Source organism: Anastrepha obliqua, chromosome 3 (genome assembly GCF_027943255.1).
Source record: "Anastrepha obliqua isolate idAnaObli1 chromosome 3, idAnaObli1_1.0, whole genome shotgun sequence".
NCBI lineage: Eukaryota > Metazoa > Arthropoda > Insecta > Diptera > Tephritidae > Anastrepha > Anastrepha obliqua.
This window is the reverse complement of record NC_072894.1, coordinates 13,157,198-13,174,952: the sequence shown is the minus strand read 5'-3', so window position 1 is coordinate 13,174,952 and position 17,755 is coordinate 13,157,198. Positions and strand designations below refer to the sequence as shown.

At 35.4% G+C, this 17,755-nt stretch overlaps 1 protein-coding gene across 4 annotated transcripts; it reads right to left on the bottom strand.

Annotated features, from left to right (window-relative positions):
- Positions 1-207: 207 nt before the first annotated feature.
- LOC129240250 (girdin) lies at positions 208-17,365 on the bottom strand. Of its 4 annotated transcripts, XM_054875931.1 has the most exons (14): positions 16,900-17,365; positions 15,136-15,552; positions 14,743-15,047; positions 14,597-14,678; positions 14,336-14,532; positions 14,001-14,286; positions 11,836-13,488; positions 11,552-11,689; positions 10,510-10,748; positions 10,358-10,436; positions 10,118-10,284; positions 9,900-10,001; positions 9,699-9,739; positions 897-1,025 (listed from the first exon to the last, which is right to left on the bottom strand). In XM_054875931.1, the coding sequence occupies exons 1-14, from the start codon at positions 16,966-16,968 to the stop codon at positions 1,006-1,008; spliced, it is 3,795 nt and encodes a 1,264-aa protein (XP_054731906.1). In that variant the 5' UTR covers positions 16,969-17,365; the 3' UTR covers positions 897-1,005. The 4 variants fall into 4 exon arrangements, with proteins under 4 accessions (XP_054731903.1, XP_054731904.1, XP_054731905.1 ...); XM_054875928.1 differs by lacking the exon at positions 9,699-9,739 and having other exon boundaries at positions 208-1,025; XM_054875929.1 differs by lacking the exon at positions 9,699-9,739 and having other exon boundaries at positions 208-1,025; positions 10,373-10,436.
- Positions 17,366-17,755: the final 390 nt, after the last annotated feature.

Genomic DNA, 17,755 nt, shown 5'->3' with positions numbered 1-17,755 from the left:
TAAATTTGCGTAAATAATGGATTTAAATGAAATGTAATGAACATTTTGATGTAAATTCGGTCGATTGCAAGAAGTAATACTTTTACTTAAGATAGATTTTATAGATAATGCATAGAAATGTTGAAAATACATGCATTAATTTGGAAGTGTGTAATAACTTAATGGAGCTCCGAAATGTGTAATACATTTGCAAGTACGTGGTATTTCGAGTAAATCATTAAAAGCGCGATTCGAGTAAGTTTTCAAACATTGAATTGAGTTCATGCATACTTGTTTCAAAAAAAAAAAGTATTTCTAGATTTAGTAACAATTCTGCACCTTTAAAAAACGGACGACACGAGACATAAATATGTATATAGATCTTATAGGTTAACACAAATTTCCACTACTTTCATATCTTAATCCTTTTGATCATTTACTCATACAAAATAATGTTAAGTATTTATATTAAAAGCTAATTATTTTTAATTGCTTTTTCCTAAACACATCCGTACTCATACCAAATACTATTACTTTTATCTTCTGTGCGTTTTCGCATTAATTTGTCTTCCTGCGGTGCTGGTGTCGCCGACGCTGGCGTCGCACCATTGCTTGGCGGTAGTGTGGCATCACGTGATGTACCCGGGGTTATATTGCCTTCAGTGCCAGTATTACTGCCGATCGTCGTATTTATACGATTGTACATAAGAAATGTGGTCGGATTGTCGTTTTTTGGTACGGGTGTCACAGTTGTAGGTATCTGCGGCTCGGCCATGCCTACACCAGCAAATCCAACTCCTATATCTGCATCCATACAATCGCCACTAGCAGCACTGACGCCTCCTAAGGTGATCGATGATAAGCAGTCGCTTGAATTTAGAGGCGAATGAGAAGTCGATAGTCGACCGCTTGCGCTTATATCACTACCGTTGCTATTCGTCGTCGTTTCGGGAATTTTTTGGTTTTCATCGATCAAATAAACTGTGCGTCGAGAACCGGCTGTACCCAGTGTCAAGCTGCTGCCCGTCACATCTGGCGCTTCAAGACTATCAAAGAGAAGAAAAAGAAATATATTAAGAAATTGTAATAATTTCTAAATTTTATTCTTTTTGTTGTAACAAAAGGAAAACATTATGAACGCAAAAGCAGAAAACTGCAATATGGCTATGTATTAATGCAGTATACAGGGTTACCAGAAAAACCATCCTAGATACTTTTAAAGGGGGGGGGTAACGTTTTTAAATTTTTTTTTTGCATTTTTTTTTATTTGATTTTTTAAATGAAGAACCTTTCAAGAATATTCTGTGAAAATTTTAGATGAATCGGAGCAAAACTTACAAAGATACAGCCATGTACAGTGGTGGCCTTATAATTAGAAACGAGATAGCAGCATTTGATTTTACTAATACAATTTTAAAATTTATTTCGCCACATAATTTTTTTTTATTAGAAATAATACAAAAACAAGTAGTCTTTCAGTTTAACATAAAAAATGTTCACCATTACTACAATCCTAAAAAAAAACATAAACTTAATACTAAACACAAATTCATCTTGGTCAAATAATTAGAAACGACAAGGAAAACTTAAAAATATCTTCAAAAAGTTCAACAAAATTAGCATAATTTTAATATTTTGTGGGATAACCCTTATTTTTTATAGCATTTTGCAGTCTTCTCGGCGAGCTTTGTATTCAATTTTGGCATCTTTCAACAGATATGCTCTCCCAGCTTCGCTGCACCAATTGAAACAATTCATTATTATTTCTCGGACTTTTGTCCTTGAGATCGCGTTTCACAATTGCTCATAAGTTCTCAATTCGGTTGAGATCAGGACTTTACGGTGGCCAGTCCAAAACATCAATATTTTGATCCAAAAGCCAACGCTTTACTAACCGTGAAGTGTGCTTTAGATCATTGTCATGCTGGAAAATGTAGTGAACCGGCATGTTCTCAAAGGAATATGGTTCCATTACATTTTCCAGAATGCTTTTATATTAATGTTGGTCCATGATTCCGTCAATGCGCACAATTGGGCCCACGCCACACCAAGAAAATCCTCCCCAGACCATAATAGATCCGCCACCATGTTTCACTGTTTTCACAGTATATCTGTATAGTATATCTTTTTCTTACCCATTCTAACAATTGAGATGAACTAAAATTAGAAAAGCTAATCTATGGATTTTTTCAGTATACTTACTTTAACACTAACTCCAAGATAAATATAGAAAACTTAAGAAAAAACTGCGCGTTTCTAATTTTGTGGCCAGCCAAGAAACACAATCAGAGAAACAATGTGATTTTTTTCAGGAATCAACCATCAAATATCAACGTGTTTTTCTAACTACAATGTTCATCGCCTATTCTAAGAATAACGGTGCTCATAATGCACAGTGCACGTCTTCCAAAAATATGCACAGTGATTTTATTTTTCTTAGCACATCGTTTCTAATTATAAGGCCACCACTGTAAGTGTTGCTACCTACCTGGCTCAACCGCGCGCTATTTGTACCTAGCAACTGTTTCGCTCACAACTTACGTTTTCAAAGTCGATGCCCCTCATAACTTTGAAACTACTGCACCGATCCTTTTGAAATTTTGAACACTTTTTCTGTACTGTTGATACTTTTGTTTTTACGGTAACTAATTCACCGATTTTTTACGCGAAAATCGTGTTTTTGACTTTAACGTGTTCCCAAAAATCGAAAAAATTTTAATTTCAAAAAATTCTCTCGGCGTTACCCGGAGAAAACGATTATCTAACGAAATAACTTTGGTTTTTTGATTTCAGATGATTTAACACCGAGTTATGAGGGGCACCGCAAAACTACTTTTTTTTGAGATGCGTCCGAATAATTTCTGCCATTGCCGTATTTTTAAATATTTTTGGATGAAAATTTCACAAAATATACTTCAAATGCTATAGTTTTATGTAGTAAAAGATTTTACGAATAAATTCTAACTGTGTCATCAAAAAAAAAATCATAAAAATGTGCCTTTTTTCCATGAATTAACGCATAAATTGATGATTTATTGATGACTTTTTTAACTATTATTATAATTAAATGGCGGGATGAAAATTCACAAAATGCCAAGGGCTCCACCTTATTTTTTATTTTTTATCATAAAACTGTACTCGCCGGTTTCGTTATTACGGCAGCTTCTTCTTATACTTTGTGTGTATTAAAAACGTCGGACTAACGTCGACTAAAAAACAAAAAAAAACCTACTCCTTAAATTAATATTAAGAAAAGTGAGTGTACAAGCAAAGATCAAAAGCAAATTCAATGGAAACTACCTAAATAATAATATCCTTAAGATGACTTCCTCGGTAACCCTGTACTTTGTATGTATCAATGTACAACAGAATATGGGATCAATTATTTTGCGCTATGGAAAGGGGCGAATTATGTGTATGAAGCAAAGAGCAAGCGAAAATGCATTCGGACGCCATATAAAAATTAAAACGATTAATTTTTGTCATTAAAACTACAACAAAAAAGTTGTTACTTGGCAGAAATCTCGTAATTTTGCGCCAACAAACGTCACACACCGTAAACATTTCAAAAATCTAATACTTGCAGCGTTTAAATTAGTGGTTGTAGGCGTACGCCAATGACCAGTGAAAGGCGGCAACAGCTGCTTGGAAATAAGTTTTTAAATATCTGCATACGATCGTGTACAGACAGACATACACTACAAGGTTAAGGTTGCCAAAAAAATCAATTTATAATAAACATATTTTTATACCCGAACGTGCTTTTGCACAAGACTATTATAGATTGGTTCACATAACGGAGAATGCAGCAGCATAAAAGAATCGCAATACGTATAGCCATAATGTACGAGTATATAACAAAATGTTCAGAATGATGAAATAAGTCAATTTAACTATGTCCGTCCGTCCTTCCGTCTGTCTGTGCGCATTATAACTCGTGGAAAAACCAATATATTTCAAGGCACATTGAGCATAAAATAAAAAATACCAATGTATTTTGTTTAAGTTTTGGCTCCCTCGAATGTCAACATCTATAAACAATGATTGACAGTTTACGGTAATTTAGAGACCAAATAAATGGAAAAATGAGATATGTTGTTCTAATGACACTAATGAACCTTGATATATTGTAATGAAGCTTGGTGACTTGGTAACTTTGGCCAAGGTAGGTTCGCCGGTCAATATTTATGCAAACTTCCCACCAAACGGTAATTTTCAAAAAAGGAAAAAATGTGTTATGTCTGTTATAAGTGCAAGAAAATTATTCAAATTTGGTAAAAGTGATAAACCCAAAAAGAGATACGATAAAAGATACATTTTGGAGAGTGTGCGTTGCCACACGACTTAATGAAATTCGCTTAACCCTTTGGGAACGAGTGTCGGCATTTATATATACATATATATTATATATTATATAAGGTTGTCAAAAAAGTCTTGCGGTATTTCCGCAAGCTTGTCTTTGCAAGCGCGTAGTTCTAGTTGTATTCGTCGCATCGGTTCACGCTAGAGCATTTTGGAAAGCTCTTTTCACGTGCTAACCGTGTTTGATTAATTGTTGTTTGCTTTTAGTCGTTCGTGAGTTATAGCGTCGCAAACATGGAGCAAAATAAAGAGAAAATACGGCATATTTTACAGTACTACTACGATAAAGGCAAAAATGCATCTCATGCTGCCAATAAAATTTGTGCAGTTTATGGACCCGATACAGTTTCCATTTCCACCGCACAACGATGGTTTCAACGTTTTCGTTCTGGTGCAGAGGTGATCGAAGATGCGCCACGGTCCGGAAGGCCTGTTGTCAAAAATTGCGATAAAATCGCTGAATTGATCGAAAGAGACCGGCATAGTAGCAGCCGTAGCATCGGCCAAGAGCTGGGTATGAGTCATCAAACCGTTATAAACCATTTGAAGAAACTTGGATTCAAAAAGAAGCTCGATGTATGGGTGCCACACGACTTGACGCAAAAAAACATTTTTGCCCGTATGGATGCATGCGAATCGCTTCTAAATCGCAACAAAATCGACCCGTTTTTTGAAGCGGATGGTGACTGGCGATGAAAAGTGACTCACTTACGACAACGTGAAGCGCAAACGGTCGTGGTCGAAAAGCGGTGAAGCTGCCCAGACGGTGGCCAAGCCTGGATTGACGGCCAGGAAGGTTCTCCTGTGTGTTTGGTGGGATTGGCAGGGAATCATCCACTATGAGCTGCTCCCCTATGGCCAAACGCTCAATTCGGACCTGTACTGCCAACAACTGGACCGTTTGAATGCAGCACTCATGCAGAAGAGGCCATCTTTGATCAACAGAGGCCGAATTGTCTTCCGTCAGGACAACGCCAAGCCACACACATCTTTGGTGACGCGCCAGAAGCTCCGGGAGCTCGGATGGGAGGTTCTTTTGCATCCACCGTATAGTCCGGATCTCGCACCAAGTGATTACCACCTATTTCTGTACATGGCGAACGAGCTTGGTAGTCGCAAGTTGTCCACAAGAGAGTCCTGTGAAAATTGGCTCTCCGAGTTTTTTGACAATAGGGAAGCGAGCTTCTATGAGAGGGGCATTATGAAGTTGGCATCTCGTTGGGAACTCGTCATCGAACAAAACGGCGCATATTTGACTTAAATCGCATTATTATAACCAATTTTATGAACAATTGAAAATTCAATAAAAATACCGCAAGACTTTTTTGACAACCTTATGTATATATATAATTGCGCGTACACCCAAATTATTTCGTAGCTGCAAGGCTCGCAACGTCTGTCGTTCTGAGCGATAAAATACGCATAGGTAAAGTAAAAGAGCCACGTTTTCGTTTAAAGTCATTAGGGGCTATTAGCGATGAAGTCTTATCTTCCTTATAATGTAAACTTACGATGTGAGACGACGGTAGAGTCAGAAGAAATTTTACTGCCAGAGGAACCAGCAGACTTTTTTAATTTTCTTTACTGCGCACTCCAATACCTCTCGTCCTCAGCGACGCTCGCCCGTCGAACGGCTCCGTCCCCAAAGAGTTAAACCTAGCGTACGTATTGCTTACCGCCTCATTTTGATCTGACATAAATATTATTGAAATTATATGTTCAGATTAATATCCGGCCGTCTGTCTGATATTACCAGCTCTAACTCTCATTACTAAGGCCCCACTGCTAAGGCTCTTGTTACATTTTTTTTAAGTCATTTGTTATTGCATATTTTTACATATTTTGCACTTAACGCATTTTTTTTATTTATTTTATTTCCTTAATGTATTTAAGAATACACACAGAAAATTTAATATCGTTCTGGTGAATATTTCCGAAGCTACACGCAAATTTGAAAAGGCGGTTCAGAGTACTTGAAAGTACAAGGTCGGAGCGGCAGTGCAGTGCATTTCAAACTTTAAACGCGTTTATCTCAAAATAATGCTTTCAAAGTCGGTGACCAACATTACTCGAAAACGCCTAAATCGATTAGTATCAAATTTTAACCCGAGCTTCTTAAATATATTTTTTAGTAATTAATTGAAAATTTTTTCTCACCGAAAAAGGACGAAATGGTCAAAAATCGATTTTTTTTTTTGAGAAACCGCCATTTTGTCAAAAAAATGTATTTTGTTTATTCCTTCAATTAATTACTAGATTTGACATTACTTTAACGAAATCTGTTTGGTTTTTTAATTTCAGAGGATCCAGTTCAGAGACATAGTGGTCACCGCAACGCGTCTTTTTTGAGAGGAGCTCCCGGAGATCAGCTGTGGTTCCTTTCCAAATAAATATTTTTACTAATACTAAGTCTTAAGTCTCAGGTACCTGATAATTTTATTGCCTAGATAAAAGATTTCCAATAGGAGCAACACGAAACCAAGCATTGGGTATAACAGTTACTATAGAGTTTATTTCATGCTGCCAAGCGACGTTCAAATGTGGATTAGTACGTTTAGATGCAGTTTTTTTTAATTTACTTTCTATTGTACACACCAGAGATCTGTCATGTACGGCATTTTTCACCGCAAAACTCTTATTTACGATATGGCTCAATAATATTTAGTATAAAAATCAAATGGAGACATTTTGTGCACAGAGCTGTAGCGCCAAATGATGATGATGTTAAAAATCAACCGCCACCGCAATCACTGAAAACTCACTGCACTGGCAGCGTCGTCTCTTGCGATCGATCGTTGGCCGCGGATGATTTTTGTGCGATCGCGATCTTTTGCATGCAAACATGGCAAATTAAATGAAAACTATTACCGAAAGTAGGATGTGAATAGTGGCAACTTTTGTTATCATAGCATTGCAGACTGAGTTTGATTATGAATAGCAAAGAAATACATATTTACATAAGTATCAACCAGCATATGTATGTATGAACCCATGTAAATAAAACCATGCTTTATTAAGTTATACAAAATGACGAGAAATTTTTCAAATCTAAGAATACAATAGCAGTGAGATACAAGCGTATAAAAAAATATATAGTATTTTGCCTTTTTTTATACTGATAAAGCAAATGCCGGCCATTGTTTTAACCCTTTGTGGACGAGTGTGGGCATATAGCTGCCCAAATTAGTTCGTAGCTGTAAGGCTCGCGACGTCTGTCGTTCTGAGCGATAAGATACGCATAGGTATATTAAAGGAGTTTGAATCTGATAAGACGGAAGATACGGCATTACTTCGTCAATTTGAACGATACCACACAATACCGGAATATAAAACGTATATAAATACAAGTACAACCAAACTTCTTTTTTTTTTTCTTTTTTTTTTTATAATTATTTCTTAATTTTATGAAATATTTTTCTTGTGTTAGTTTTATAACGTTCAAAGTATTTATTTTCTTTACTGCGCACCCCAATACCTATCGTCCACCGACGACACTCGCCCGTCGAGCGACTCCATCTCCAAAGGGTTAATGGCGAACGATCGCGTTTAATTATGTTGGCGAAGATTTTTCGTGCCAGCGAAACGAAGGATTGTGCGCTCAAGCATTTATCTCGATAGATAGTTTTAAGACAAGAATAACGTATTTTTGAGCGATCGCAATCGAGCTTTTCCGCACCCTGCCTACAAGAATTCGATGAAGCAAACTAATTCACACAAATCCATATGGAAATGCTTTGCAATATTTTTGCTTTGGATATATAATAACGATTTTGTGTAGCCTAGCCGCACATCTACACCCTCTACTACATGGCAGCCGGTTCTACGTTACCGGAATGACGCGGGTTTTTCCCGACCAAGGGTTGCCGCCCCAGTAAATTAGCCCTGTCTAGTGAACCGTTTATCATCATCATCACCTTCTACTAAATGTGTCTTAACATTTGTAAAATTTCTGTTTTGACTTTGTCCATCAGTAAACGGGCAACTTGCTTTCTTATTTAAGACAGCATTCGAAGTTGATGTAAGCATTTCAAGCTCGTATGCTTGTGGGCTTCCAAGAAAATTTATTAAAAATACAATTTTTCAAATCCCTAATAAATCTGTAGTAATGGACCAGAACAAAATAACGCACTCAGTTATGACGCGCGAAATTTGTGATAGCACCCAATATGAACTAGTCAATATGCAACTCTTGCAGTTGTTGTTGTAGCAGCATAAACATTCTCCATACACACTCGTGTACGGCGAATGTTGCTGAAGTGACAGCCCTTGGCCGGATATAAATCAGTGTTGCGTACAACCGACTGTCGCGGAAACGCTACTCTTACAGTCATATACCGTAAGACTTCGAATATTAGTAAAAATACAGGATAACATTTATGAAATGTTTCTTAACATACATATATGTATATAAAAATTGTTAGATTTTTTATTTATTTGTGATGAATGCTTACTTCATCGTAAACTACAAAGAAGCAGTACAGCTCACGTACATATACAGAACAAAATCCATAAGGCACAAGATGATGCAAAATCACACGTATACAAACGTGTCCATCGTCTTTTCATACTGACATTAAAAATGTGAAGAAATTTGTCTTCGGGCAGTGTCGAATATTTCCATTATATGATCGATCAAATGACTATCACTGCTCTTGTAGGGCTGTGTACCTACTTATATATAACACATATTTTTATTTTATTTAATTACAATATATAACATACTTATGTATGTATATTTCAAAAGCATGTATGTATGGATCCTATTTTTTTATTTTAATTAAAATGTAATTCATTAAAAAATAATTTTTTGGTAAATAAAACTTAATATCTGCGTAAATATATTTATGAAAATTTGCATAATAGGAATGCACAAATAACAGGCTGTCAGTTGACTGCAAGAACATTGCGATTGCAAATCAACGCCACCCCATCACCAAAATTTTGTCTAACAAGATTAAAACGTTCCCAGTAATTGTCATTATTATGATCTATATTGAGTTTGAATATAAATGCCGTCTTTGGCTTGTTGCGGTGTAGGAATGTTTATAAAAGTGGTCACATGTATATGCCACCGGATGTAAAATCACGGCAAGAAAATGCGATGAGGTTGGTTGCAATGCCAATCATACTTAGGTACATTGCATTATTTTTAAGTAACTCGAAGTCATAAAAATTGCATCTCATGCAGATCTCTAGTACACATGAAAACAAAAGATCGACAGGTACAACAACAAATGAAATAGTGAATTCCGGTAAGCAATATTTTACACTCATACAAAGCAAGCACATAGTATGTATGTATGTCCATACGTATAAACATTTTTATAATTTTGAATGGCCTTTTTTGCAATATTTACCCAAAAATCGATTCCACATTTTTATTTTCTTTCTACACCCACTACCAAGTTCATGCCAAGTTGTCATTAACACATAAACAAGTACATATTTGAAAATAGAGGAAAATTTAAGGAAAAATTGGATGGGATAAATATAAAATGAACTGCAAGAAAATAATATAAACAAAAATAATGATACGATAAAGAAAAGGTTTTTTTTACCCGTGCACGCTATTTCTACGAGAATTATTCAAATCCGTACGTTTTTGTGCTTGTAAACTACTCCGTATATCACCACGTGAAAGTGTGTTATCCATAAGTTCGCTAAATTTAGAAAAAACAAATTCACATTGATGTATGTATAACTAATAAGAATTTTATTACACGAATGAACCATTGTAATGCAAACAAATAAACAAACGAATTTTTAATTTACTTACCGTTGCAAACTTTGCCTCATCGGCATGTTTCGTTGCAGCAAATGTGTATCCGACGCAATGGACATTGGCTCCTCAAAGCTATTATCAGAGTCATTGCCACCAGACTCGGACCCAATCATGAACTGCGACGATGTTAGACGCGAATCATCCACCCACGATCGTCGATTCTGTAAAATGGAAAATCCATTTAGTGCTTATTCAATACAGGAAAAAGTGGACAAGAAAGCGAGTAAAACCCACCCGACTTTTTGGTACCTTATTTATAAAATCCGATCCAGCTTTCTTCACACGCCGCACAATGCTGCTGGCAAAAGGTTTCCTATAAAAAAATAAAAGTATGGCTTTAGTTTTTGCGAAAATAAAAATGCACAAATATGTAACTGGATATATACTTTTTTGGTATGACAGTTTCGGGCTTTTTATAGTGTTCCATTATTTTCTCCTCCAGCTTTTCTTTCTGGCGGCTCAAGTTGTGCAAGCGTTCGGTGTAGCTTTTTTCTTCCTCGCGAAAATGTTGTTTGTCTTCTAAGGAGTGCGAAAGCAACTCGTGATACTGGGATAATAACTGGGAAATATTGTCCATTAAGGTTTTTCGATCTATATCTAGATGAGTATTCGATTGCAGTAACACCTTAAGGAAAAACAGTAAACAATAATACAGTAAATATTTCAAATGCTTTTATTGAAGGGGAGAGCCTGGTTTATGAGGTCTGAAAATTGCATCTCTTTGCGATTTTTTTTTTTAAGGAAAAAATTAATTTAGCACTGCAAAGTTTTTTCTATCTTTTAATGAACATTTAAAAAGTATACAAAATTTTTGTACTGGTTAAAATAAGTTGAAAAAAATGCTTAACATAGAAATTAGTAGAGCGCTGCAACGCTGGAGTTTCCAACTGGCGTACAAGATACAGCTCGTAATTATGATCTAAAGCAAAAAATTTCAAATGGATTTCTAATTATCATGATTTTTTATTCTAGATGAACTAAGAAAACTGAGAGAAATTCCAAAATTTCAACTTTTTGGAGGTTTTAAAGAAAAAATGCCTTTCTATAAAAAAAATTCACTTCAACTTGGTATAAAAATCTTGAAAATTTTTTTTATCTATTTTGTTAGTTCAAATAGAAGAGAATTTAATACTGAAGGGAACAAGCTATGATTCATTTCAAAAGGTTCATTAGTTTTTTTTCATTCATGTACGCCAATTCAAAGAAATCATAAAAATGAAAAGTCGAGAAAAGAAGATTTTGTACTATAGCTGTCCAGCCACAGCGTAACTACCTAACGCTCGCCTACCTTTGGCTTTGTATCTTTATATTGAGAATTAGGCTCTGTAGCTTTGTGTGAATATTCTGAAATATATTAGGAATCGCTTAAAACGAAAAAAAAAAGATTTTTTTGACCTTATAAACCAGACTCCCCCCTGAAGTATTTACTTCACACTGTTGTGAATAGTAAGCGGCATCATTTTCCATGGTTTTAATTTGGTCACTCTTCACGTCCAGCTCACGCAGTAGTTCTGTGTTTTGCTTTTTTAGTTTACTATTATCTGAGCGTATCATTTTGTATTGCTCCTGAAAAAATTAAATATTGATGTTGGCAAAGTTTGTTTTAATCTGATAGAGGGAACATATATTTTTAAATAAAAATTTTAATTTTTAAATTAAATAAATAAAAATTAAAACTTTTAATAAAAAAATAAATTAGAAACTTCATCTACCTGTATGTTTTTGTATTCATTCTTGAAACGGAACAAATTTCGAAAATCATCAGTCAGCTTCGAATGCTCTGTACGCAATATGGCCAAATCATCCTCATAGGCTTTCATGACCACATTTTCTTTTGTTAGTTCAATAATTCGCTTTTCTAAACCCAAAATATGTTCGCGCAGCTCGCGTGTCTCATTTCGTGAATCGCGCAGCAGCAACTTTAGCTGTTCCTTGCCTGAGGCAAGCGACTCGTATTCTGCTGAAAGCTGATCGTGCAAAGTGCGTAACGCCATCAAGTCATGTTGTACATTCTGATTTTGTTGTTTAACGGATTCACTTTGCTTCAGTAATAGGTCCTTTTCAGAGGCAAGTTGTGAATTAGCCACTTGTAGTGTAACCAATTGTGTGTTCAGGGATGATATCTGTGAACCCAGCGTTACTACGTCTACATCGAGGCGCGCCTTTTCGGCTTCTAATTGAATATTGGCAGTTTGTAGCGTCGCATAACACGCACTCAAATTGGTGTTTGCCTCTCTTAGCCGTAACATTTCCATACGGTCTTGTCGACTTGTTGGTGAGCTTAAGGTAACTTTGTGTTCGAAGCTTAGCTCCTGGGGCTCAATACTAGATGATAGTTCAATATTTTTTTCAACAGTATAAATCTCTTTGCGATGGCATAGCACGCAAATATCTGACTTCGAGTTTTCGCTTTGACGCTGCTCTTTCGATACATTCAACATAATTTCCCGCACAGTTTTGAAAGTTTCGGGATTACGTACCAATTTTTCGACGACAGTTTCCACATTCAAATCGCCATTTCCATCTGCCTCGCCACTGTCGGTCAAGCCCAGTTTTTCCAAGTTTTGCCGCACCTTATTGGTGGCTAAAGTACCAGACACTAAATCATTGCGTAAGGTTGCTATAGTTTCAGCATCAATATCACGCTGAGAAATTAATTCCTGATTCTGCTTTTCGAGTTCTACGATTTTTTGTTGTATTAGATCTGTTTCAGCCAATTCTTTTGTAAGTCGTTCAATATCTTTGGTTTGCGCTTCCACCTTCGCTGTCGACTCATCTAGTTGCACCGATTTTTCTTCACTATTTTCTTTCAATTTCGTTACCTCTTTCAAAAGGCTATTATTTTCGCGTTCACACACACTTAATTTCGCTTCCAAGTCGTACACTTTTTCTTTAACCTTACTCACTTCTTGGGAGCGTTCTGTCAGCTGCTGAATTTCCTTCGTACGCGTGTCTAGCAGACGATCTAAGTCATCGGCGCGACGCTGTATACTTTCGTTCAGAGTTTGTAAGCGTTGTTTCTCCTTGTTCAAAGTTTCTACATGCTGCTCCAAGTCCATTAGCTTATTACGTTCCAACTCACGTTCCTGACCTTGGCGTTCATACGATTTTTGCCGATCATCCATTGTGTCCTGCAATTTTTTATTCTCTTCCAAGGCGCTTTTAAATACATCTTCTAATGCAGCGTTTTGTTGCGTTAAACGTTGAATGTTATCTTGCATTTGTTCAAGTTTTAGAGATAACTTTTTCTTATCCTTTTCAAGATCCAGTATTTTATTTGTAGACTCATGGAAAGAATTCTCCTTCAGTTGTTCCAACGCCGCCGACAGTTGTTTATTTCTTAATTCTAATTTTAAAATTCGTGTCTAAGAAGGAAATACAATAATTAAGTAAATAATGTACAAGAGAGAATACCAGTCACAATTCGTATATGAATATACACTCATGGGTAAAATATTTCTTGATCAGTTTTGACTACTTTCCTTCTATTTTAATTTTCATTATTTAAAAAACATCGTGAATCAGTTATAATATGGACACCCTATGCTCCTAGGAGTTAGAGGAAAACTTATGTATGTATGTATATATGGATAAAATATGTATTCGGGAAAAAGCTATCAAAAATCTCCGAGAATTTTAAACCAATTCACTTTATTATACCAAAATTCAATGCGTGCCTTTTTTACTCTTTTTAAACATTTTGAATTTCTGTTGAAAAATTGCTGAATTTTTTAAATCTCGTATTAAATTTCGAACTTTGATTTATATATTTGTAGTAGATTGCTGATAGTTAAAAAAAAGTAGTCAAAACTGATCGAAATATCGTGTATTTATTATTTTGCCCATGGGTATATATGTATTGTATGTATGGCTATACCTGAGCATCATTTGTTAGTTGCTCTGACAAACTGTTATCGCCAGAATTGCATTCATCTTCGTTATCTGAAAAGGCGCTATCAAGTCTTTGGCTGCTATTAAGATTTTTCGCTACTAATTGCAACTGGGTGTTTTCTTCCAAAAGTTCTTCTAACTTAGTACGATCTAAAGTTCGCTCCAGTGCCATATCGTTTAGCTTTTGTTTGTATTTAATAATCTCAGATTCTAATTTCATCACATGTTCTGAACGCTTTCGTGCCCGTTGCAACTGATCTTCCAACATTTCCCTATAAACACGAAATTCAATAAAATGATTACATGCAAAAATACACTTACTTTGTTTCCAGAAGCATACGATTATCCTCACGTAATTCTTCTACACGAGTCTTATAAAAGTCTGCGTCAGTTAGTTTTTCTCGAAACTTTTGTACCTCAATTTCCAAACGATCAGCGCGCTCTGCACGTTCTCTTAGAACATCTACTTCATCACGGTACGCATAGGCACGTTTTGCTTCAGCGTACCATTCTTGGCTCTACAAAATTAAAGAACCACCGTAAATTGTGTTCAAAGCTTGATTTTTCTATTTTTTTACTTACCTCTGCGCGCAATTTCTCGTATTGCGCATTTTTATGTTCTAGTTCTTCACGCAATTCAAGTTGATTTTCCGACTTCTCTTCTCTGCAAAAAAAAAAAATGTTCTTAAAATTTTCGGTTTTTTTTTTTAATTTCCTGTAGTACTTACAGTTCTTGTCGCAATTTGCGAATTTTGGATTTCAAATCAGCTAGCTCTACTGCCATGTGATTATTTTCATTAGAAGTTGGGCAAGACGTCGTCAACGCGCAAGAGAGTGGAGAAAGAGGTATACTTATCGAACCATCACCACAAGCACTCATATTTAAATCAGACTCCGAGCACATAGAGGTAATCCAACGCAAGTAGATATTGTCTCGTTCCTTTGTTAAACGCAATATATGATTATACATATTGACAGGTGTGAGTAAATTTACAGATTCCTTTGTAAGCACGAGACTTTGGTCCTCAGTTACCTATGAGAGTTAAGAAGGCAAAGTTAATATACATATGGAGATTTGTTGCAATCATTATATTGTTAAAAAATAAGCCAGCATCAATTACTTGTTTGATCAAACCAACAATTGCATGTTGAGTTTCCACGTCTAGCATTTTAATGCGTCCAATGAATATTTCGCGATTAGGACATTGTACTGCAGCGCCCAATAGCAATGTTAACAAAATTTTCATTTGTTCCAAACCGTGTCTCGATTCGGGATGGTACCCTAGTATATACACGTCGGGAAGTACGAGTATAGTGTGTTCGAGCTCTTCCTCGAAAAGGGATTTTAAATTGCGGGCAATGCATTCGAAGTTTTTTGACCGAGCTATACACAACGAAACTCCAACTAAATCGCGGATATCTGTTGGATGATTTTGTGGTTCTGGATCGATTTGCAACCACACACTGTGTATAATATTGCCATCTAACAAAGAAGAATAGCCGGTAAGTACTTCTGGGCGCGGCAAACATGATTCCAACTGAAACATAAATTCAAAAGTTTAATTTTTTAGATATTGGTAAAACTTCATATTAAATTAAAATATATAAAAAATTCAACTCTTTACTTTAATGATTATTAAAAAAAAACTTATTAAAATACGATTATACCATAAAATAACATTAATTTGCACACAAACTAAAAAATGAAAATTCTACCACAGATAATAGGCGACCGCCGTAGCCGAATGGGTTGGTGCGTGACGACTATTCGGAATTCACAGAGAGAACGTTGGTTCGAATCTCGGTGAAACACCAAAATTAAGACAAACATGTTTCTAATAGCGGTCGCCCCTCGGCAGGCAATGGCAAACCTCCGAGTGTATTTCTGCCATGAAAAAGCTACTCATAAGAATATCTGCCGTTCGGAGTCGGCTTGAAACTGTAGGTCCCTCCATTTGTGGAACAACATCAAGACGCACACCACAAATAGGAGGAGGAGCTCGGCCAAACACCCAAAAAGGGTGTACGCGCCAATTATATATATATATAATAGAGAAAAAAATTATAACTATTTGTATTTGTATTGTAAATTACAACTATATGTATATAATTATAACTAATGTATATTTAACCGTTTCGATGAACTTTTCAATCTCATGTTTGATTGACAATTAATACACCTTTCGGTATTCATATGTGCGTATATCTGGGTGTTTATATCTAGGAAGGATTTACATATACATACATATATGAGTTTTTCTCTTAAATCGGTAAAATAAATATAAATTTGACGGTAATTTAAAAATTTAGTGAAATTTTGGGATACAAAATTGCGTGAATTGTGTGAATTAATGATGAAAGCTAGTTAACAGTACCGGTATTCGCTCAACGTGTTGGCGTTGGCGTCAAAGCCTCGTTGCAAAAAAAAAAACATTGTAAATGCAAAAGAACATTGCTATTTTGCTTGCTTATTTTCAATTATATTGATACTCTAGACGAATATGGCCTCACGAGTGTATAAATCGAAGAATTTATTTAAATGACTCTCACTAGGTATAGCATTACACCTGAAAATCCTACAAACATCCACACTTAGTAGATAAAACATAGACATTCGCCTACCTTGTCAACTACAAAACTGGTCAATAAGCTGCCATATTAGGAAGCAGACAATTTCAATCTTATGCAAATTACGATTAAAGCAAATTGTTATTATTTATAATCAATTAGGTTTGATTTCAAAATGTTAATTAAATAAAATACTTGCACTAGGTTTCTAGTTTTAATGTCAAATTTAGTGTGAGTTAAGAGTATATAACTGTAATGTTATAGTATATATTAATGCCAACAATTATAGTATTCAATACAAATATTATATTAGTTACCCAATTAACCAGAGCTCCATTTATAAAATCATCGATTTCCATGGGAGTAGCTGTTCCTGCGTTAGCCATTTTCCCCCAACTTTCGCAATTAAACCGAGACTCTGCTTGTAGCTTCGTAGTTGGAAGCACTACACAATAGAAGCACGTTTGCCAGCAAAGACGCTTGATTTCCGCTATATCTTACAATTCGTTGCGTATTCACTTACTATTTCTTCATTACAATGTATACACAATAAAGAAATCTATTTTTTTATATTTTTCTGTACACATATGTAACCACAATGCAGCTTCAGCGACTCACCAAACAACAGTACATATACATATATATATTAAAATGCTGAATGTTTATGTTTAAGTTCGATTAGGCCTAATCATTTTCATATAATTTAAAATATTTTAAACACTTCCTTCTTTTTCCTAACAAACTTTTAACTTTATGTTCCGAAATTCAGAACGACAATTACTGACTTTGTACCGCAGCTAGACCGAAAATAGGTAAAAAAGCTGCTATAGTAGTTGGGTACTAAGCTGCCAGAGTCGCGAAAAGTCACAACAAGGCTGTACGTGATGAATTTTGGTTTTTTGGATAGCATCCAAGTTGCACCTTCAATATTGTGGTTTAAAATAGATTACACCTATTGCTTTTAAAACCATTGGCATCCCACTTGATAGTCAATTTTATTCTCAAGAAAGTTCCCAAAGCTGTTGGGGCTTGGGTAATGCTGCAAGAGCAATTTTAGGCAATATATGATGATTAATTTAATGAGTTGGGTAGTTTTGCCAAGCAGCTGCAATAAAGTTTCGCACATTATAATATTTTTTTTTCTAAACTTCACTTCAATTCATAAACTATATT